The sequence below is a fragment of the Theropithecus gelada genome, chromosome 15 (assembly GCF_003255815.1).
Source record: "Theropithecus gelada isolate Dixy chromosome 15, Tgel_1.0, whole genome shotgun sequence".
Lineage (NCBI taxonomy): Eukaryota > Metazoa > Chordata > Mammalia > Primates > Cercopithecidae > Theropithecus > Theropithecus gelada.
The window spans coordinates 20,240,417-20,265,130 of NC_037683.1; the positions used below are offsets into that span (position 1 = coordinate 20,240,417).

Sequence of the window (24,714 nt, forward strand, 5' to 3'; positions counted from 1 at the left end):
CTCACAGAGGAGTTGTAAGCTATTAAAAAAGCAAATTCACATCATTAGTTTCTACCGTATATAGGTTTTAAACGTTATGGTCTTTATTTTTATTGTAAAAATAAATAATTCTTAAATATATATAGGAAGTGTTTCAAATTGCTTGAGTTCTTGAAATATTTTACAATGTGTTTGTGATATATTTTACAGTGTGTTATTTTACAATAAGAAAAATCAAGATAACAAAAAATAAAAGTGATGCATGTATACTAGAGATCATTTGAAGACTGGAGGGGGAAAACACTGAAAGGGCTATTGCCTCTCACAACTGTTGTTAACACTTTGGTTATTTATGGCTGGTCTATCTTTATTAGTTTTCTTTCTCTATAGTTGTACTTAAGGTACATGCACCGTAAAGCAATGTAAACAGTGATGAATATTTAAGAATCAATGAATTTTATCCTTTTTAAAATTTATTTATTTTTCTTCTGAGACAGGGTCTCACTCTGTTTCCCAGGCTGGAGTGCAGTGGCATGATCATAGCTCACTACAGCCTCAACCTTCCAGACTCAAGCGATCCTCCCACCTCAGCCTCCCGAGTAGCTGGGACTACAGGCATGCACCACCACACCCAGCTAATTTTTGTATTTTTTGTAGAGACAAGGTTTTTCCCTGTTGCCCGGGCTGGTCCCAAACTCCGGGGCTCAAGCGATCTACCTGTGTTGACCTCCCAAAGTGCTGGGATTACAGGTTTGAGCCACTGTGTTGGGCTACATTTTATACTTATACTTGCTTTCATTTTTACTTTTGAGATAGCATTGTTTACCATGTAAGGTTTTTTTTTTACTCATTGATTTCTCATTGCAGGGTATGGCAAAAAACAAACAGAAATAAAAAATTCTTCTGGAAAAAATATTCTGGTATAAATGGCTTAAGAGAGTAGAATTATATTGTGGTAGTCACAGACATGTGGAGTCTTATTTAGAATAGTAAAAAGCCCCAAAATAATAAGCATGTAAGCCCAGTAGCACTGTAGGAGTAAAGTGTTACAAGTATGTGACTTATTTATATATATATATATATATATTTTTTTTTTTTTTTTTTGAGAAAGAGTTTCACTCTGTTGCCCAGGCTGGAGTGCAATTGTGCAATCTCGGCTCATTGCAACCTCTGCTTTCCAGGTTCAAGTGATTCTCCTGTCTCATCCTTCTGAGTAGCTGGGATTACAGGCATGTACCACCACACCTGACTAATTTTGTATTTTTAATAGAGACAGGGTTTCACCATATTGGTCAGGCTGGTCTCGAACTCCTGACCTCAGGTGATCCGCCTGCCTCGGCCTCCTAAAGTGCTGGGATTACAGGCGTGAGCCACCAGGCCTGGCATATATATATATACCCTTTATATATATATATATATACACACACACACACACACATATATATATATAAAGGGTCGCAACATGACCTTTTCTTATCACATCAGTTATGCACAAAGGACTTATTATTGGACTGCATCTTACCTTAAACATGCAAATTTTATTACAGAACTGTTAGCTTTTTTTTTTTTCCAGGTATTTTTATATTAAAGCTTAGCACTTTATCAGAACTTTTTCTCTTAAAAATTCTTTGTATTGAACATTTTTAATAGGGGGAGAGTAGGTAGACAGATTTCACACATAATGCAGGTTTTGACGTGTCCAACCTGAGGAACAATTTAACTTTTAAAATTGTTTTATTTTTAGAGCAAAACTCCAGTTTCCTAGTATGTATTTTTCAGCTGTTTTTATTGTCACAAAGATACATAGCTAAAGAGAGATCATGATATAGGAAGATCTGGAAAGAAGCTAGTACCTAAAGTGTCTACCACGGCATGAGTGTATACTACTTTGTTATATGTGGGAAAAAATCATCAACACTATCAGGCCTTTAAAATTACATGATTGAAAACAATGATATTTACATACAAGTTTGATTTAATGTTAAGTGTTCATATAACAAACTTTTGAAGATATCTTTCACAATAAATTCATGAAGTTTTGGGGGAATTTTGCTGTAGTCAGTTAAGAATTGAGATTTACCCTTAGGGAAGCCTACATGGATGCATCACTTGAGGTCAGAAGCTCGAGACCAGCCTGGCCAACATAGTGAAACCCTGTCTCTACTAAAATACAAAAATTAGCCGGGCGTAGTGACACGCTCCTGTAATCCCAGGTACTCGGGAAGTTGAGGCAGGAGAATCACTTGAACCTGAAGGCAGAGGTTGCAGTGAGCGGTGAGCAGAAATCATGCCACTGCACTCTAACTTGAGCCACAGAGCGAGCTCCGTCTCAAAAAAAAAAAAAAAAAAAAATTGAGATTTTTAACATGTAGGTTGATGACATTTTCATTATTTTGTTTTTTTCAAGTTTTGCTTCAGTTGTGAGACCATTTTATTTCACAGCCTTATTCTCTCTCCCTTTTTAAAAAATATTTCTACTAGTAAGGAAAAGAAATCAAGACTTTATGAATAGTTTTAGCATTGAACTGTAGTTAGTTTACTTTGTAAAATGTCATTATCTTCCTAGATCTCTATGTTGAGTTTACTCACTAATTTCCATAGTAGTAGTTCTAAGTGTCCCTTTGAATCTTGGTGGCCCCATAAGGAAGGAATGTAAATTATGCTACACTTTCTCATTTCCTGTTTTCAAATGTTATGCTGCTTCCAATGTCTGTAGAACATCCTTATTCATAGAGTGCCAAGGGAGTATTATTACAAAACCTAACTTTGCCACTTTTTTTTCTTTTCTTTATTAATTGTTTTTATTTTTACTTTAAATTTTTAAATATATAAAGCTATGGAGAATAATATAGCAAATACTTATGCACTCACACCCAGAATTATTAATAATAAAGATTAACATTTTGACATTTTACTTCATATTTATACACATATGTATATAGTTACATCTTTGAAATAGAAAATTTCAAATAAAGTTGAGGTCCTCTTTTCCTCCCTAGTCCTGTCTTACCCACCTCCCTCCACAGAGACAAGTGGAGTATAACATTCCCCTATACCCTGGCAATCCACATTTGAATTTTTACCTCATATTTATGTCCATCTGGTTAGTGTACTCATATTTATGTCCATCTGGTTAGTATCCATTTGCTTAGCGTGCTTAGTGTGGTTTTTAAATTTTAATAAGTATTCTCTTTCTGTATGTGTTATTCTCCAATTTGCTTTTCAGCCTACATTCTTTATAAGATTTAAGCTGGGTGGCTAATCTAATGGCTCACGCCTATAATCCCAAAACTTTGGGAGGCTGATGGCAGGAGAAGCATTGGAGGCTGGGAGTTCAATATCAGCCTGGGCAACACAGTGAAATCCTGTTTCTACAAATAGTTTAAAAATTAGCCGGGTGTAATGGCATGCTCCTATAGTCCCAGCCACTTGGGAGGCCCCATCTCTTAAAAAAAAAAAAAAAAAAAAAAAGATTTATGCATGTTCATGCATGTATGATTAGTTCGCTTATGAAAATGCCACAGTTTTTTCTATTAATATGTATTTGGATTGTTTTTATTTTTTCCTTGGTGTATACTTGGCCTACTTTTGGTATATAATCAGATCAACCAGCAAGGGTTTCCTGAACCACTAATCCTGTATCCCACCTTTTCCTAAGGAGTTTACAAACTAGTAGGGGACACAATTCAGAGGCATGGGCAGTATAGAAATCAGGTGGGGTAGAAATTAACTCTATCAACCCCTATTAGTTTTTCTTTTTCTTATGATCTTTTTGTTGCAGGCATGATTTTTGAAAGTTACTTGGCTTTCAAGGTAAATCTTTAACCTTTAAAATTAATTTACTTCTTTTAGGTGCTTGTTTAAACTGCCAGAATAGCAAAGGAAATCACTGTGAAGAGTGTAAAGAAGGATTTTATCAGAGTCCTGATGCCACTAAAGAATGTCTTCGCTGCCCTTGTTCAGCAGTGACATCTACAGGCAGCTGCTCTATAAGTAAGGCTTTTCTCTAACTCTTCATTTTAGAGGGGAAAAAAAAATCAGTGAATCAGTTATCAATAGGTATAAATTGCATTAATGAATAAAGTTCTGGATGCCATAGGTGAAAGGGAGTTAAAAAAACAGCAAAAGTTTTCCTTTCCAGGAATTTATAATCTAATTCAAATATATATATGTGAATGAGACTTAAAGTGTCTAAAAACCTGCACAATGAGTTAATACAGGAACTTCAAGACTGAGCAACTTTTGCTCACCTATTTCAAGGTGACATTTACTAATTAGTTCCTCCTAGATACCAAATAATGTTGACTAATTGCGTATATATGGCAATCTAATAAATATAGTTGAATCATTTAATACTGATGTATGTATTAGTTATCTATTGCTAAATAACCAATTACCTTAAAATTTAGTGACTTAAAACAATAAGCATTCATTATTTCACATATTTTCACTAGGACTTTCAAAGCAGCTTAGCTGGGTGATGCTGGTTTGAATTCTTTCCTCCCTTCCTTTCTTTCTCCCTGTCTGTTTAAATAATAGCTTTCTTGAGCTATAATTCACATTTCATACAATTTAAGATGCAAAATTCAGTTTTTTTAGTACATAGTCTCAAAGTTGTGCAACCATGACCACAATCAATTTTAGAAATTTTCATCACCTCCCCCATCAAAAGGACCTAAAAAACAATCCTATAATCATTAGCAATTACTCCCTTTTTGTCTGGCCGTAGGCAACCACTAACCTGCTTTTTCTGCTCTATGGATTTGCCCATTCTGAACATTTCATATAAGTGAAGTCATACAATATATGGCCTTGTGTGTCTGGCTTTTTTCACTTAGCATAGTATTTTCAGTTCATTCATGTTATAACATGTCCAATACTTCATTCCTTTTTGTTACTAAATAATATTTTATTGTGTTATACCCCATTTCATTTATCTGTTCTTCAATTGATAGACATTCGTGTTGTTTCCAATTTCTGGCTATTACAAATAATGCTGCTGTGAACATTTGTATACAGGTTTTTGTGTGTACATACATTTTCATTTATCTTCAGTATATACCTAGGAGTGGAATTCCTGGGTCATGTAGTAACTATGTTTATCCATTTGAGGAACTGTCAGGCTGTTTTCCAAAATGAGTACACCATTTTACATTCTCATTCTTACCAGCCCTGTATGTGGGTTCCAAATTTTCCATAGCTTCACCAACACTTACTATCTGCCTTTATATAATTATAGCCATTCTAGTAGATATGAAGTGATATTCCACTGTGATTTTAAGTTGCATGTTCCTGATGGCTAGTTATGTGCTTATTGGTCATTTATATATTTAGAGAAATGTCTGTTCAGATCCTTTGCCCATTTAAAGTTTGGATTACTTATCTTGTTATCATTGAGTTGAAATAATTCTTTATATGTTCTGGATACAAGTCCCTTAACAGATATATGATTTATAAATATTTTTTTCTATTTTGTAGTTTAATTTTTTGCTTGCTTTTTGGTGACCTTCCCAGCAAGGCCCAGTTCAAATGTTACCTGCTTCATAAAGACTTTTCTGTATCTCCCAGTAGGAAATTATCCTCTCCCTCAAACTCTCGTACTGCAGTGCAATATCATGCATTTATGTACAGTGGATGCACCAAGAGGGAATAATTACTTTACCTGAAGTGGGGGAATATCAGCAATGGCTTCAGGGAGGATGTGACATAAAAGCTGAGTCTTGTGATGGGAGTCTGCATTTAGCAGGTAGACAGGAGAAGGAAGGTCATTTCAGATAAAAAGATCAATAGGAACAATGGTACAGAAATCTTAAAACAGCCGATTTGATCAAGAAACTACTTAGGAATGGCAGAAACAAAGTATAAGACAGAAGGAGTGAAACATGAGGCAGGCACATTGAATGTCATGTTTGAGGTCCAGTTGGTCTGCCCATGACAGGCATGAAAGACTTTCACAAACCTTAATTTCAGTCCTTCAATCTACTTCATCAGGAATTATTTAGATTAGTTATTGTTGCTATAGTTGTTGAAGTACAAAAATGCTGTAAAATATGGTACTGTTGTAAGCTATAACTTCATTGAGAACAAGGAGTATATGCCTTTTCACTAATTATTTTTTTCCTGTATATTGTTGTTTGCATGGGTTATGAATAATTCAGCTGCCACCTTTTATTGCTAAAAGTAACCTAAGTATTTCTGGTTTAATTCCCTTATTTGAAATATGGAAAGCTGAGGCTCAGAGTTTAGTAACTTACTTGAGGTCACACTACCAACTAGGATTGTAAGTGGTAAGTTAGAATTCTTTATCAATTGCACACTCTGGGAATATACAAACCATTGAATTGTATGCTTTTAATGAATGTTACAGTATATAAATTATATCTCAAAGCCATTTTAAAAAGTAAAAGTGAAAGATGAAAGGAATTTATTTTTCATAAAGAGCATCAGAAATATGATTCATTGCCACAAGTTCTATGACCACTGTAAAGTATTCCTGCTATAATAACATTAGTCTGTGTTTAGATAACAGAGTGATCCTGTTAGTGTAATTATAATAGTAAATTCTAAGAAAAGATCTATCTAGCAGATTTAAAAGATGATTTGTTTATTATTAAAAATTATTTATTGGCCGGGCGCGGTGGCTCAAGCCTGTAATCCCAGCACTTTGGGAGGCCGAGACGGGTGGATCATGAGGTCAGGAGTTCGAGACCATCCTGGCTAACACGGTGAAACCCCGTCTCTACTAAAAAATACAAAAAAAACCTAGCCGGGCGAGGTGGCGGGCGCCTGTAGTCCCAGCTACTCGGGAGGCTGAGGCAGGAGAATGGCGTGAACCCGGGAGGCAGAGCTTGCAGTGAGCTGAGATCCGGCCACTGCACTCCAGCCTGGGAGACAGAGCAAGACTCCGTCTCAAAAAAAAAAAAAAAATTATTTATTAAATATAATGAAGAATCCAGAATTGAAATCCTATGAAGAATTAAAAAGAAGCAGATAGGTATGAGTTGTTATGTTCCTACTGCCTAAGGTGAAATTACTCAGTATATATATATTGAACACATGCTGTGTTTTAGGCACTGTGCTAAACATTAGCAATAAAGACAGAAAAATATCAAGTAGCTCATAATTTAATGGGAGAGACACACAAGTAATTAGGTAATTACAATTTCAAATGACATGTGTTACAGTTAAGCATAGACTAACCCTATCCCAAACTGAGGAAATCAAGGAAAACTTTTGTGCTTCTGAGAAGAAATAATATCTGAGTTAATTTCTACAGATTGAATTTGCTAACTGAACTAGAAATAGAGAGACAAGAGGATGTCCCATGCAGAGAAAGCAGTATGTACAAAATCTCAGAGAAAAGAAAGCAGGCAGTTTTTGGGAGTTCTCTTAAGCCATTTAATGTGCCTGAACCTTAGGGGGTGGTGGAGTGTGAAGTGAAGAGAGAAAAGTTGAGAGAAGTAGGCAGAGGTCAGATTATGAAAGGTACTAAAAATTCTATTACATTTTCACTTAATCCTGAAGGAGTCAGGGAGCCATTGAAGAGATTTCTCTAGAGAAGTAAAATGTTCTTATTTACTTTGAAGTTCAAAGTGAATGTAGGGGTGCATTGTGATAAAAAGAACCATGAGGAAGTAGCTACAATAATTTAGGTGAGAAATGATGAAGGCTTAATCTAAGATCACTCCAGTGGGAATGAAAAGAGACATCTGTGGATTGGAAAGACTTTCATCAGGTACAATTGATATGAATTGATAACTGCTTAGAAGGGACACAGGGAGAAGGAGGATTGAGAGATGATTCTCAGTGTTTTGGCTTATGCAAGTGGGTAGATGTTGGTACCATTCACTGAGATATAGGGAACATTGGAGGAAGACAGGACTCAGGAAGGGAAGATACTGAGGACAGTGTTGTACATGTTAAGTTTGAGCTGTTTGTGGATCCAGGTGTACAGGAAGTTAGTATATAGTTTGGAATTTAGGACAGAGATATAGACTAGAGATACACATGTTGGAATTGTTGATGATGTCAGTGGATGAGTCCACCCATGGAGAATGAGCAGAGAAGAGAAAGAAACTAAGAGTAGAAGTCTGCAGAGTACCAACATTTAAGTATGAGAGGGATGGAGGAAGTTTTTGTTAAAACAATATTTTATCCAATCTGTCATCTATAAAAAGAAGTGAATAACACAGTTATGAGAGTGCCAACTCATCATAATCAGTCAGACTTCTTTTGTAAGCCTATTTGTTTTGCTCTCTACCTGAATAGGTTCTCTGAATGGCCCCATCATTCCTACAATAAGCTGGAAAATTAGTAAATAGATTATAGATTCTTAGTTTAATTAATTAATAGACATTATTATATGTCTCTAGAGAGGAGACAGTAGGGAAGGTTTATAAAACTTTTTTTAAAAATTAGAGACAGGGTCTCACTATGTTGCCCAGGCTGGTCTCAAACTCCTGGGCTCAAGCAATCCTTCCACTTGGCCTCCAAAGTTCTGGGGTTATAAATATTTCTAAGGACTAGTTGTTGTTTTGCATTTTTAATTGTAGCTTCCGACTGTACTAAACTATTCTGGCATTCTCTCTTTTAGAATCGAGTGAATTGGAACCTGAATGTGACCAGTGTAAAGATGGTTACATGGGCCCGAACTGCAATAAATGTGAAAATGGTTATTACAATTTTGACAGCATCTGTAGAAAGTGCCAATGTCACGGCCATGTGGACCCAGTTAAAACTCCAAAGATTTGTAAGCCTGAGAGTGGTGAGTGCATCAACTGCCTCCATAACACCACTGGGTTTTGGTGTGAGAACTGCCTAGAAGGTTATGTTCAAGACCTCGAGGGAAATTGCATCAAGAAAGGTAAAACTTCACCTAAGTGATTGTAAATTTAATATCTAAACCTAGCAGTGAAAATTTCAGCAGTGAAAAATGGAAGGCTTTGTAAAACCTTCCAACCCTACCAGAGGAGTTTTTGGAAATAGATTTTGATAGATATTTGCCTAAAGAGGTTTCTTTCCATTCCTGCTGCTCTTCTGACACTCCACAGTCAACTCCAGAAATTTGAGGACCAAGACAAAGTCGTTGCGAGAGTGAGACAAAATGTTCTCACATTTTTCTCTTCATCTATTTTTATTTTTATGTTAATAATTTAAGAATCCTATCATTTCTTTTATTCTTTGCTTCCTTTATTCTCATCACTTTGAGGGATCATCAAAGGTCTTTTGAAGGAGGGACATCTAATCTGGTTAGAAGTTCTAGCTGAGAAGCTGGAGTTCATTCTAGCATCTCTCCTAACTTTGGGCCTAAGTTTCCCCCACGTACAAAGGAGGAAATAATAATATTCCTTTTGATTTTTAGAAGCAAACTTATTCACGTGGCAAAATATTTCTTACTGGAAAGCTCAGTAAAGATTAATTTTAAAAATTAATGATTATAAATTCAGGATAAGTTAGGGATATTGAGGGTTTATTAGGTCACAGAGAGATTGGACCATGCTGTTCTACAAACCACTCTTTGATATTCTAACATTGTGAACACGAGGCTGATGAGCAGCTGGTCTGTGGCAAGTGCCATCTTTCTGCCATTTTCTTGATATCTTGATACTGTTGTGATTAAGACAAAAAGATTCAGATTGAACCCTATTACTAGCTAGAGATCCCACTACTCAGTTCTGTTACCTATTTGGGAGGCACACTTTGTCCATACTTAACTGACAGGACTGATGATTTTTCTTATTAGCTATTAAGTAATATGTACAAACTTTGCCTCTTTTTAGAATAAGTTGATATGGCTTTTGTGGTGAAGAATTATAATAATAATAGTAATAATTTTATTGAGTACCTGCTATATGCCAAGCATTAAATGTGATAATGCGTGTGGTACATTATTTCATTTAATCCTTCCCAAGAACTCTGCAAAGTTGATGTTATTCACATTTTACAGATAAGGAAATTGAGCTTTAAAAAAATTTACTTATCTATAGCCACACACTTCTATTTGATTCCAAAGCCTTTAGTCCTTCCACCAAACTATGCTGCCATTAGACATACAAAGTATAGTACCTAAATTATAAAGTAGTTGTAATTTACACAAAGGAAGAATTCCTACACATGGAATTAAGGAAAGCTGTTTTCTCTCTTGGCTGACGTCAGCCTCGGACATTTAAAATTTGTTTTTCAGACATAACTCGAGGTACAGTTTTGCCTACACCTCCTTTGCAGATAATTATTTTACCTTTATGAAATGCCATCAGACTTGTTAGACTTATTTTTGTTCAAATGATTGCCATATACCCCTGTCACTTTTAACTATGTGATTTAGAACTCAGTAGTGACAAATTTACTGCCTTTGCAGGAATTTGTATGATTTTATCTAAGAGTAAATAAGAATGGACAACTCCACTGGAATTTTCCCAATTTTTTTTTTTTTTTTCGGAGACAGAGTCTTGCTCTGTCACCCAGTCTGGAGTGCAGTGGCACAATCTCAGCTCACTGCAACCTCCGCCTCCCGGGTTCAAAAAATTCTCTGCCTCAGCCTCTTGAATAGATGGGATTACAGGTGCCCGCCACCACGCCCAGCTAATTTTTGTATTTTCAGTAGAGACAGAGTTTCACCATCTTGGCCAGGCTGGTCTTGAACTCCTGAACTCGTGATCCACCCGCCTCGGCCTCCTAAAGTGCTGGGATTACAGGTGTGAGCCACCACACCCGACTCAAAGATTTTAATGTAGATATTATACATATTGGAAAACAGCCATAGATGTAATAATCTAGCTTTATAGACCCTGATTCTTACCCTTATCACTATATTTCTTTAAAAATTATTTTTAACTTGCATTATCTTAAAGCAGAATATCATGTCAACATCCTACATCAACATTCACTCCCATGTGTATTTCTTTTATTGTTTCTCAAAACTAGATAATTTTGTCTTTTACATTTCATTCTCTGTTTTTATTTTCAGAAGTTATTGTTCCAACACCTGAAGGTTCTACCATTTTGGTTTCCAATGCCTCTTTGACCACATCAGTGCCCACCCCTGTTATAAATAGTACTTTTACCCCTACAACCCTGCAGACTGTCTTTTCAGTAAGCACTTCTGAAAACAGCACTTCAGCTTTAGCTGATGTATCATGGACCCAGTTTAACATCATCATTTTGACAGTCATCATCATTGTTGTGGTGCTGCTAATGGGATTTGTGGGGGCTGTATATATGTACCGTGAGTACCAAAACCGGAAACTCAATGCCCCCTTTTGGACCATCGAGCTGAAAGAAGACAATATCAGTTTCAGCAGCTACCATGACAGCATTCCCAATGCAGATGTTTCGGGATTGTTGGAAGATGATGGCAATGAAGTGGCTCCCAATGGGCAACTGACCCTGACGACGCCCATACATAACTACAAAGCCTAAGGAGCTAGAAATATTCTCCTGAATTGTTAAACCACAGTGCTTATAAGCATCAGCCCCTGGGCCAGACAAAGCCTGGCTAGAGTTTGCTGAGAAAGCAAAGGCAAATAGTGCATCTGAAATTTTCAGGTACAAATTTGTAATGCGCTTAGCCTATCTATTGCTCTTAGTTTTCCCATGAAGATCTGAAGTGTTCATTGTCATTAGGACTTGAAGTAAAGTATATTTTTGTACTAAACCACGTGGGAGTATGGAAAGGCTAAACCCCATTGTGCAGGCCAAAACCACTTTGACCTCCAGATAGACTCCTGGGGAAGTGTTCACCAAGCCAGTGGTAACAAGATGATGGATGTGGAGGGGGAAAAGACTGCTGGAAGACTTCATCTTCATTCCTGAAACATTTTTTTAAAAACAGTGTCAGGGATAATATTCATTTTACTATACAAAAGGACATCATTGAGGAAAAGCTGGTTTCTAGGCTGTATCACAATAAATAATCTTGATAGTTTCTAGAAGAGGGATAGAAAAGTCCCAAGATCTTCAGAAGGGCTTGGTTTTTTCCTCCTAGGATTCTTGCTCAGTGATGAGATGAAAGCACAGGATAAGCTTCTAATGGAGGAAGGCAGCATTGGGGAGCAGGAGGCTGATGGTCCTCCTCAGGGTCTCAGTGTAAATGATCAATTGTCTAAAAGTAAGGAATATTCCTGCCTCTAGAGAAATAAGGTGTACATAGTTAATGTAGCATATCTGGTCAACATTGTATTTGTATCTATTTGTAAAAAAAAATCTTGTCATATTTTATCATCTGGAATTTATTTGTACAGCAGTTAATGGTGTTGTAAAAAGAAAAATATGGGGATTGCTTAAAATACTGTAAAATAGATGGCAATATTGCTAGAGCTGGGACTCTGGTGAGCATCAGTCATTTTTAGTCCCTCTTGAGGACATTGCTGAAATTTATAAGAGGTCGAATGTTTCTAATCTTTCTTTCCTTTCTCAGTCTAAAAGTAGAGTTACATGCTCTTTGACTTACTATGATTCAAGCAATAGATTTTGAAGTCAATAATCATTAAGCTGGGACATAGGATGCATTCTCCGAAAACATTAATCTAAGTAGACACTAGCTACCCTATATATTTTACATAGATTAATATAAAACATATCCTCATTAAAAAATGTTTTTCTTGAATGTAAAAGATAGTCTTCCAAAGGATAGAAATATTTTAGTTCCAAGAGAAAAGCCATCATATTACTTGGGATCTGTAGTTTTCATGCCTGTGAAATATTTATAATCTCTCCCTCACCCCAAATAAAAAATCTCTACATGTGAACATAGCCTGTCACTCATTTGCCATGAGGTATGTGCCATCTCCCTGCAGTGCTATAGTTCTCCCATCGTCTTCCTGTCTGGTTAGTGGGTAGCTTTGTAGATGGGTGTGTATAGTTAGTTCTTGCTTTTTGATGCAGTTTTTTTCCTAGAGGCTAACTACTGTTGCTCTCATTTATTATGATATTGACATTTTGGGTTAAGCAAGGTGGGTGGGAAAGGTGGTCAGAAGTCAAATATAACTTATTAGGAGGAACAGTGAACTGTGAAGTGGTTAGAAAAAAAAATAAAAACTTATTAGATTAGACCTAGGAAATCCAAGCTGACCCCTTTGCCTAACTTCCCTAGAGAAAAAACTAGAACTTGGTCATCCCTTTATAGGAGACCCCTAAGTTGTTCTCAGGGTTTGGAGATGATGTTCTGGAGGGAGTACAAGCAGATAATCTACTTCTGGTAATCTGAGGGTGCTTTGCATATTTGGCCATTGCTCAGAAGAATAGAGGTTACATTATATTACATTATATGAAAATTATTTAGTTTTTCTATAGCCCTTTGTAGTTTGCAAAGCACTTTTCCATATGTGTGTCCTCTCTTCCACACCATAGCCCCCTGAGGAAGTAATTGTTCTCCCCATTTTATAGATGAAAAGACTGAGGCACAGAGGAGCTAAATGTCTTGTTCAAGGCTATACAATGTGTGTCATTATTAGGCTTGGAATCAGGGCTTCTAACTCTAAAGCACATGTTTTTTCAACTATATGCAGAAATTGCCTAGCCATGGACACAAGAAAGCTAGGAGGAAGAGTTCTACTTGTGGATGTTTTTTATTTTTTTTAAATATCAGGAGCAATCCAGGGCCATACAACCATGAAGCACTTAGCGAAATGAACACAGGAAGATTTACTATCTGAAGCTAGTGTTAGTGATTAGAAAACAAAACTGCCAGTTTTGTGCTTCATTAAGGTGAACTCATCTTTCACGCAGGGAGGGAAAACTTGCTTTCCCTAGCAGTTGCTGCATATGTGTGTACAGACTGCACAATTCTAAGAAATTATGCAAAATGGCATACCCGACTTTCTCCCAGTTACACCGCCCCCCACCCCCCAAAAAAGGTCAGGATTAAAGGTAGTGAGAAGTGAACATTTATTAAACAGAAGTTAAACCAATAGAGAAAGGAGGTTTGTTGGAATCTAAGAGGATTTTGACCATGTAGAAATTCCTTGAAACAGACCTTAAAAAGTATTGAAAAATTGAATCACAAAGGAAGTTTACCTTTAAATATTTGTTAATGGCTCCTAGGTTATGGTTATAATTTTTCTCAATGGGAAAAAAAGTCTTAACATTTGTTTTAAATAATATCCTCTAATGTCTCCAGCTTTTTGCTTCTGGAAATAATTTGCTTTAAAATATAAACCAATCACGAAGTGATCTACCACTGAAATCAGTCTAGGAAACTAGTATGGGATGCACTGCACAATGTTCTTTCCTCTAAAGGCATGAGCCCCATAAACTGTGGCATCCAGCAGCAGGATGCCATCTGTCCTTCAGAAAGCCTAATATTGGGCCGGGTGCAGTGGCTCACGCCTGTGATCCCAGCACTTTGGTAGGCTGAGGCGGGTGGATCACGAGGTCAGGAGTTCGAGACCAGCCTGGTCAACATGGCGAAATCCCGTCTCTACTAAAAATACAAAAAGTAGCTGGGTGTGGTGGTGCGTGCCTGTAGTCTCAGCTACTCGGGAGGCTGAGGCAGGAGAAGCACTTGAACCCGGGAGGCAGAAGTTACAGTGAGCCGAGACGGCGCCATTTCACTCCAGCCTGGGCGACAGAGCAAGACACCATCTCAAAAAAAAAAAAAGAAAAGAAAAAAGAAAAAGAAAGCCTAATATTGGGAGAATGTTTGTGTAAGGATTGGAAATGTGTTTATTTTTAAATAAGATAGCACTGATGTGAATCTTATTTGGAAATTACAGATACTGCCATTAAGCGATGCTTTTATCTTCATTAATGCCTATGCATTTCTGATGGTTAGGTGCCGTAGGTAGTGTTAAGTATGTCCTTGTCCTCCCTTACTCCCCTCTCACTCCCTGTACCCTCTGTCCCCCAGGGTTCTTTTATTAATGGAATTTCTGCAGTTACAGAGAAAAAAATGACACTTGAAAACTAAAGCTCATTTATATTAATACTAAGGTCCTGTGGGCCTAGTGCATTACTCTTCCCAGTGATACCTAGATTTTAAGAGTAGAGAACGGATGAAACATGGGATGAGAGGAGAGAGGTTTTTTAGACAACATTTGTAGACACCTCAAATTATATCACTATTCTCTAGCACCAATATTCCCAGGTAAATTGACCATTAAAGCAATACTCACTGACCTACTAGTTTATTTTGGTCAGCTGAGTGCCATCAGGATCTTTAGCCCTTTAAGTTTTGTTTTGGGAGTAGAGAATCCACTTGACAGCTTTGATTGGAACAGGGTTATTAGATCATTCACTTTTGTCCTACACTTTTTAGGACGCTTGGTGAACGTAACACCACTTAAAATGAACATACCTGGTTCTTATATTTTGGGCTAGGTGGGTAGGAATTGAATTTCCACAGCTCAAGGCAAGGTCTCTGACAAAAAGTTCAGAGAAGTAAAAGGCAACCCAGCGTAACGTATTACAGCAAGAAAAGCATTTCTGGCTTCATCCACAAAGAATCTTTGGTCTGTTATACTCTTCTTGATAGTAAGGAGTTTGGGAGCTTAAATGAATTTGGTGTGTGCGGGGGAGTAAGGGAAGGTTAGTGCATTTTTCTGTTTAACCCTGAGCCAGTGTCTATGCCAAAGGGAAAGGCAGGAAGAATACACTCATACATCTGAAGAAGTCAAATAATAGCAAACGGACTAAAGGTTATGGATCATTAAAATGTCAGTGGTTGAATGATGTTTGCTCAAAGGCAATATGGGAATCTTTCTTGTTACTTATGCATATGCAATAACTGCAGCAGCAGCCCTAGAAAGTGAGCCCAGGGCTTCAGATCTAAGTCCAAAAGCTAAATGATTTAAAGTCAAGTTGTAATGCTAGGCATAAGCACTCTATAATACATTAAATTATAGCCCGAGCAATTAGGGAATGTTTCTGAAACATTAAACTTGTATTTATGTCACTAAAATTCTAACACAAACTTTAAAAACGTGTCTCATACATATGCTGTACTAGGCTTCATCATGCATTTCTAAATTTGTGTATGATTTGAATATATGAAAGAATTTATACAAGAGTGTTATTTAAAATTATTAAAAATAAATGTATATAATTTGTACCTATTGTAGATTTGTTGTTTACTTTTTTTTGTGGTCAGAGTTGTTTGATATCTTCAAATACATGCCAAGGATCATTTATTTTCAGCCCACTTCATAAAAATCTTTGAACCCTTCATTTATTGGCCATGCATTTTGTTTAAGTTCACTTAAAGAATGTTTTCTACTTGGGGGAAAAAAAAAATCCATGAAGAAGATTCCTTCTCTTAGAGGAAAACAAAACAAAACCTGAGAAGAAAATATATTAACATACATTTTTGTTTGTGCTTTTGCCTGTTCCCTCTGAGATCCATTGGATTTTATAGAGAAAACTTGCTCACTTTGGATTTCTTTGTCACACATATGAAGAATTTCCTTTCTTTGGTAGAAATCTGAAGAGAAACCATATTCTACATATTTATTAGGTAACTTGTAATAAGAGTACATCTTTTTAATATTTTAAGCTACTCTTGAAGAACCTTTATTTTGACAAAGCTAGATGGTGTTTAATGGGATGCCATCTGAGAGATTCCTTTATTTGAAAAAAAAAAAAAAAGAAAAAACAAGTCAGGCACTTCTTTGTGCTGAGAGCTTTATAAACTTAAATTGTTTTGTTCAACTTCAGTTGGTTGACATTTAAATTTTTAAACTCTTATATTTTCTTTTCTAGCCACACAAGAAAACAGGTTTTATTACTTTATAATAACACCTTATGTTTATACATGTGGTTCTGTGATGTATATGAATTGGTTATTAAGGGAAAAGAATAAGCATGGCAGAAATCTAATCAAATTACATTTTCAAGAGAAAGTATATATATATACAAACAAGTAAAGACATTTGCAAGGTTGCATTATCAAAACTGGTTGTATTCATTTTCCATAGGTGTATAAGACACCTATGTTTTTTAAAGTTCCACATGCTCCATTATAATTAAGTCAGTAACTTCAAAGTAACAGTGTGCTTACTTATATTTTAAAAGTCAAGGTGAATTAAAAACTGTTTTTCATGAGATGATAGCATTAGGAGTGTTAATTGACAGGCTGAAAATCAACATTCTATCTAAATCAATGTTAAAATTGTAGTTTTACCTATAAGTTAGTCTTTCAAGGCAATTTTATGAGAAATTATTGTAGTAATTGTACAGGCTTTCTAGTACTTCTGTGTACAAAATGAAAGCCATCAGACAATGTTAAATTCACAATGTACTGCTTGTTTGTATTAATAATAAGTAGATTTTAAAACCTTGTCTGTTGAATGGAACACTGCACTTCAAACAGTTGCAAAAGAAAACAGGCAAAATGTTTTCTTTGTATGTAATAAGAGTAGGTTTGGGTAATAAAAGAAGTGTTTGGGAGGAAATCTTCTTTTGTGGTTTCCTTTGTGTTGTCAGACAAACTGCTAAAATTGTATATGTCAGTATTGGTTCTTTTAGTCTTTGACCCAAGGAAGGAAAAGTCTCAGCTCTTCCAGTGTTAATTACTGTTCCAATTTAACCTGTTAAACTCATGCAATTTCCTATATATGCCAGGTTATATGATGTCTTCCTCCCTTTGCCGGTACTGCTTCCCCTACCTATAATATCCTTGAGAATGCTCATTCATTCTTTGCAAACCTTTGATAAAGAAAAGTTGATCAATTCTTAAATTTGTACCTCCATTTTGCCTAATGAATACTTCTACTACTGCACATATTTTATTATAAATACTTGTTAGTTTGTGCCTTTCCCACTGGACTCTGTATTCCTTGAAATCAGTAGCATTTATTCTTCTGCCTCTGGCATCTGGCATGTTGCTGGTACATTGTGGGTGCTCAGTAAGTGATGGTTTATGTACAAAAGGTAGTTGACAATACAAGAGTTTGTATGTGAACTTATTTGTTGAAGTATGGCAAGAAAACTTCTATTCAGTGGATAGGATAATATTTCTTATTCAAGAGAGGTGTCAGTTTACATGGGCTTCAGAGGTTCTGAGAAACCCTTGAAATTTCGTGCTGTTTTGTTTATTGATGCAATTGTGTTTCTTTTTTTCTGGAGAGAAGACCCATACTTTAATCATTGTCTCAAAAGGATCCATGATCTGCCTGGCGCGGTGGCTCACGCCTGTAATCCCAGCATTTTGGGAGGCCGAGGTGGGTGGATCACCTGAGGTGAGGAGTTCGAGACCAGCCTGGCCAACATGGTGAAACCCCATCTCTACTAAAAATACAAAAATTAGCCGGGTATGGTGGCAGGCGCCTGTGATCGCACTTACTCAGGGGGCTGAGGCAGGAGAATTGCTTGAACCTGGGAGGCGGAATTTGCAGTGAGCCGAGTTCGTGCCAGTGCACTCCAGCCTGGCTGACAGAGCAAGGCTCCATCTCCAAAAAAAAACCAAAGGATCCATGACCCCCAAAGGATAAACAACTAATTGAAGGATTATTACTTCATTTTTCAGCAATAAAAATCCTCCCACTGAATGTAAATTGGCACAATTGGTAAATTGGTCTTTATTTCAATAAGTCCACTTCTAGGAATTCTTCATAAGGAAATGACCTAAAAAGCAGAAACTTCACAAATTTTTTTCAGACTGGTGTATGAAGTTTCAAAAATTGGGGATAAATTCTAGATGTTCAAGAACAGAGATGTGGGCCGGCACGATGGCTAACACCTGTAATCCCAGCACTTTGGGAGGCTGAGGCGGGTGGATCACCTGAGGTCAGGAGTTCAAGACCAGCCTGGCCAAGATGGCGAAACCCCGTCTCTACTAAAAATACAAATATTAGCCGGATGCTGTGGCGCATGCTTGTAATCCCAGCTACTTGGGAGGCTGAGGCAGGAGAATGGCTTGAACCTGGGAAGCGGAGGGTGCAGTGAGCCGAGATTACGCCATTGCACTCCAGCCTGGGAGACAGAGTGAGACTCCTCAAAAAAAAAAAAAAAAAAAAGGATAGAGATGTAGTTTAGTGCATATACTTGATGAGATAACATACAGTTACTAAGAGGGATTAGGAAGAATTATTAAAAACAGAATCAAAGTTAAATGAAGAAAAATTATATGTTTTGAAGATGTGCATGTAATTTCACTCCTGGTATATAGTTTAGAGAAACTCATATATGTGCACCAGAAGCTGCATTTCAAATTCTTCATTGCAGCATTATTTACTATAGCAAAATATTTGGAAACAATCCAAATATCTGTCAGTAGAAGAACTGTAGTCTATCCATATACTTTGAACAGAATTTTATGCAGTCATGGAAAATGAATGAATTACAGCTATATACAGTTATATACATGAGCAAAAAAAGTAAGTCATAGAGACCAGGTATATAATCCCAGCACTTTGGGAGGCCAAAGTGGGCAGATCACTTGAGGTCAGGAGTTCAAGACCAGCCTGGCCAACATGGTAAAACCCGTCTCTACTAAAAATACCAAAATTAGCCAGGCGCGGTGGCGGCACCTGTAATCCCAGCTACTCGGGAGGCTGAGGCAGGAGAATTGCTTGAACCTGGAAGGTGGAGGTTGCAGTGAACCGAGATCACGCCACTGCACTCCAGCCTGGGTGACAGAGTGACACTCTGTCTCAAAAAAAAAAAAAAAAGAAAAAAGAAAAATTAGCATTTTGAACTGAATGAAAATGAAACAACATTTCACAATTGTGGAATGCAGCTAAAGCAGTACTTAGAGAAAAGCTCGGAGTACTAAATGTGTATATTAGAAAAAAGACTTCAAATTAATGACGTAAGCATCTATCTTAAAAAGCTAGAAAACGAAGAGCAAAATAAACCCAAAGTATGCAGATAGGAGATAACAAAAACAAGAGCAAAAATAAAATAGAAAGCATAAAATAAAAAATGGAGCTAAAAGCTAGATCTTTGAGAAATTCAATAAAATGTATAGACTTCCAGCCAGATGATCAGAAAAATTAAGAGAGGGAGAAAACACAAAAAAACAGTATCAGGAATGAGAAAGGGGAAATCACTATACATCCCATAAATATTAAAAGGATAATAAAGGGGCCAGGCTGGTGGCTCTTGCCTGTAATCCCCGCACTTTGGGTGACCTCAAGTAATCACTTGAGGTCAGCAGTTTGAGATACCGGCCTGGCCAACATGGTGAAACTCCGACTCTCCTAAAAAAATACAAAAATTAACCAGGCGTAGCACCTGTAGTCCCAGCTACACGAGAGACTGAGGCATGAGAATTCGCTTGAACCTGGGTGGCCAAGGTTGCAGTGAGCCAAGATTGCTCCACTTCACTGCAGTCTGGGCGACAGAACAGAGTGAGACCCCTTCTAAAAAAAAAGGATAATAAAGGAAGTTTATGCCAACCAATTTGATGACTTATGTGAAATGTACATATTCCTTAAAAGACACAAACCCGGCCAGGTGCGGTGGCTCATGCCTGTAATTCCAGCACTTTGGGAGGCCAAGGTGGGCAGATCACGAGGTCAGGAGATCGAGATCATCCTGGCTAACACGGTGAAAGCCCGTCTCTACTAAAAATACAAAAAATTAGCTGGGCGTGGTGGTGGGCGCCTGTAGTCCCAGGTAGTTAAGAGGCTGAGGCAGGAGAATGGCGTGAACCCGGGAGGCGGAGCTTGCAATGAGCTGAGACTAGGCCACTGTACTCCAGCCTGGGCTACAAAGCGAGACTCTGTCTCAAAAAAAAAAAGACACAAACCATGCTCACTCAAAAAGAAATAGATAACCTAAGTAGCCATGTTACCTTTAATTTAATTTGTAGTTAACCATTTATTTATTTGTTTGTTTATTTATTTATCTTTGAGACGGAGTCTCGCCCTATTGCCCAGGCTGGAGTGCGATGGTGCGATCTCAGCTCCCTGCAACCTCTGCCTCCTGGGTTCAAGCAATTCTCCTGCCTCAGTCTCCCAAGTAGTAGGATTACAGGTGTGCACCACAGTGCTTGGCTAATTTTGGTATTTTTAGTAGAGGTGGGGTTTCACCATGCTGGCCAGGCTGGTCTCGAACTCCTGACCTCGTAATCTGCCCTCCTTGGCCTACCAAAGTGTTGGGATTACAGTCATGAGCCACCGTGCCTGGCCTGTAGTTATAAACCTTTCACAGGCCATGTGTGGTGGCTCACACCTATAATACTAACACATTGAGAGGCCAAGGCAAGAGGACTGCTTGAGCCCAGGAGTTTGAGAGGCCAGCCTGGGCAACAAAGTGAGACCCCGTCTCTACAGAAAAAAAAAAAAAAAAAAAAAAAGGAAAATTAGCCATGTGTTGTGGCACATGCCTGTAGTCCCAGCTATTTGGGAAGCTGAGGTGGGAGGATCACTTGAACCCAGGATTTTGAGGCTGCAGTGAGCCATGATTGCACCACTGCACTCTAGCCTGGGCAACAGAGTGAGACTCTGTCTCCAAATAAACAAAAAATTAACCTTTCACAAAGAAAACTCCAGGTCCGGATAGCTTCACTGGTGAACTCTAGAAATATTTAAAGAAATATTACCAATTCTACACAAACCCTTCCAGAAAAACTAAAGAAGAAGCAATTATTTCTCGGTTCATTCTATGAAATCAGCATTACTCAAATAAAAAAAGAAAACATAACAAGAAAACTACAGACCAATGTCTCTCATGAATATAGACACAAACATTTCTAAGAAAATTCAAGCAAATTTAAGTACGACAATACAATTTAAAAAATAGTACTTCAAGGCTGGGCGCGGTGACTCCCGTCTGTAATCTTAGCACTTTGGGAGGCCAAGGCGGGCAGATCACCTGAGGTCAGGACTTTGAGACCAGCCTGGCCAACATGGCAAAACCCCGTCTCTACTATAAAAAATACAAAAATTAGCCAGGCGTGGTGGCGCATGCCTGTAATCCCAGCTACTTGGGAGGCTGAGGCAGGAGAACTACTTGATCCCAGGAGGTGGAGGCTGCACTACTGCACTCCAGCCTGAGCGACAGAGCAAGACTCTGTATCACATACACACACACAAATAGTACTTCATTACCAACTGGGGTTTATCACATAAATGTAAGTCTGGTATAACATTCAAAAATCAATCAGTGTAATTCACAAAGGCTGAGAAAGAAAAATAATATAATGATTACCTCAATAGCTGTACAAAAGGCATTTGACAAAATCCAGTATTCATTCATGACAAAAGTGATGATGATGATGATGATACTCTCTTGTGATATTGTGATATAATAAGAAATATAGGCTGGGCACAGTGGCTCATGCCTGTAATCCCAGCACTTTGGGAGGCCGAGGTGGGTGGATCACTTGTGGCCAGGAGTTTGAGACCAGCACGGCCCAACATGGCGAAACCCTGTCTCCACTAAAATTACAAAAAAAAGAAACGGCCTGGCATGGTGGTGAATGCCTGTGATCCCAGCTACTTGGGAGGCTGAGGCAGGAGAATCATTTGAACCCAGGAGATGGAGGCTGCAGTGAGCTGAGATTGCGCCGCTGCACTCTAGCCTGGGCAACAGAGCGAAACCCTGTCTCCAAAAACAACAACAACAACAACAACAAAAAAAGAAATATATATTTTAGTCTTTGTCTATCTCCTAACCAGAGCTTTTAAACTTTTGTACAAGTTTCTAAATGATAAGAGCTGTAGTAGCATCTTATATTATATTTGGTTTTTGTCCCTGGCTCTTATAATATGTCCAGGGTGATAAAGGTGAAAGGAACAACTTTTGTTACTTATAGTAAGCCCCTGTTGACCACACCTGAGTTAATGAAGTGACTTTGGAAAAGCCCCTCAAGATGAGGGTGCTGGTTGCCAGAGGAATCAACTGTATGTTTAGAAGATTGAAATGTTGGCCTGGCGCCTCACTCTGTTGCCCAGGCAGGAGCACAATGGTGGGACCTTGGCTCACTGCAGCCTTGACCTCCCAGGCACAAATGTTCCCCCCACCTCAGCTTCCTGAGTAGCTGGGACTACAAGTGGACGGACTATAAGTGGACACCAGTATACCCAAATAATTTTAAATTTTTTTTAGAGACAGAGTCTTGCTATGCTGCCAGGGCTGGTCTTGAACTCCTGAGCTCAAGCGATCCTCCTGCCTTGGCCTCCCAAAGTGCTGGGATTATAGGCATGAGCCTATATATATAATGCCCAGCTAAGGCCAGAAGATCCAGGCTGCAGTGAGTCATGATCTTGTCACTGCACTCGCCCTTGGCAACAGAGTGAGGCCCTGTCTCTCTCTTTCTCTCTCTCACACACACACCTCACTATATGTTAGTAAATGAATAAGTGAATCAGCCGTATCAGTTTCTACACTCGTCAGTACAGTAAAGGTGTGTAAGTATACTGCAGTCTGTAGGCTTTGAATTAGTGCAAACTTAAACTGAAATCCCAATAAACTGTTATTTTGGAAAGCAACAAGTCACTTGTAAGTAGGGATGTTTGTGAGTGACCCCGGGAACATATAGCACAAAATTCCCTTCAATGGAATGGTGCTGATGAAGCTCATTCCTTTGGTGCAGAGGGAGATCACACCCACAGACCTGACTGCGTGTCCTCAAACACTGCGGCCTGTGCTGACTGAGTAGGAAGCAAATATAGTCCAATACATGGATGCTTTTGGTGCCCTCCCCTTCCTGCCTTTACTTTCACTAGCGTGCAGAACCAACAGGCTTCATCTCAGCTTTTTAATTTCCCCAAAACATTTTCTAAATGAGCCATTGTTATCTTTAATCACCACGGCTAGAGGGATTATCCAGCCTCATTTGAAGAAGCTATTTTTTGCAAAGAGATGAGATTCTTCCAGACAAGGATAAAGACATTAATGTTGTCTATTAAGATTCTGCTTTAGTCAAGATAATAATTTTAGGGTAATTAAGCAAATTGTATAGACTCCAATGGGCCATTAATCCCCAATGGAGTTGTCTGAAATGGAGAGGCCTTTAAATTTGAAAACAAGGAATTTGGCAACAGCTACATTTTGAATTTCCTTCAGTTAAAATGAAAAGGTTTCAATGTTAACAGGTACTGTCCTGGGCAAAGAATTTTATTTACTTATAATCTGTATCTCAACTTTTTGTATTAAAAGGTAGAGATCATTAAACCTTTAAATTAAGAGTTAAAGTATGAGTTAAGTATACTAAGGAGGAAGCAGAAACATACCAGAAAACCTAGGCTAAAGGGTAAGTTAGCAATTGGCACCCAGTTTAGCTATGAGCTGCCCAGCAACCAACAACATAGATTATTTTCCTGTATTACTGTCTAAGTAAAAGGTGCATACTAGAACATCAACAGAAAATCTATTTTTCTTGGTTCTAAAAGATAATAGCTTAGAGTACAAAAAGCATCAGCTTTGAAAATGATTCGGACAGGAGACAGGGAAACACTGAGTAGAAGAGGGCGGTCCCCGGCAAAGGCCCCACCCTCAAGCCTGGAGACCTGCAGCCCTAAGTGGGAACAGGCATTTCTATTTTCGTGCCCAAAAGGTTGTCTTTTGGCTTACCACATCCCCTATCCTGTACCCATATAAACCCCGAACTCCAGGCTCCAGAAACAGACAAGCAGGCAAGGAGATGAGATAGGCAGATGAACAGCGGAATGATGCAGCAGAGAAAGAGAGATGAGAAGGAACGTCTGAACGCCCAGAGGAATTTGGCTGGGGGTGGTCAGAGAGGAGTTTGGCCACTGGATGGCCAGGCTCCAGGGGAATATCATCTTCCTGTTCCATCCCCCCTTCCAGCTCCCCATCCATCCCTCTAAAAACCACCTCCACCGCTCAATAAAA

The 24,714-nt window shown here is 38.1% G+C and overlaps 1 protein-coding gene across 1 annotated transcript in view; it reads left to right on the forward strand.

Moving 5' to 3' along the window:
* Window positions 1-16,027, forward strand: part of MEGF9 (multiple EGF like domains 9) — a 115,187-nt gene extending 99,160 nt beyond the window's left edge. The window contains exons 4-6 of the mRNA XM_025360527.1: window positions 3,832-3,972; window positions 8,573-8,842; window positions 10,946-16,027. Coding sequence (XP_025216312.1) covers window positions 3,832-3,972; window positions 8,573-8,842; window positions 10,946-11,397 — 863 coding nt within the window. The 3' untranslated portion in view covers window positions 11,398-16,027. The remainder of the gene's footprint in view (window positions 1-3,831; window positions 3,973-8,572; window positions 8,843-10,945) is intronic.
* The last annotated feature ends 8,687 nt before the right edge of the window (window positions 16,028-24,714 follow it).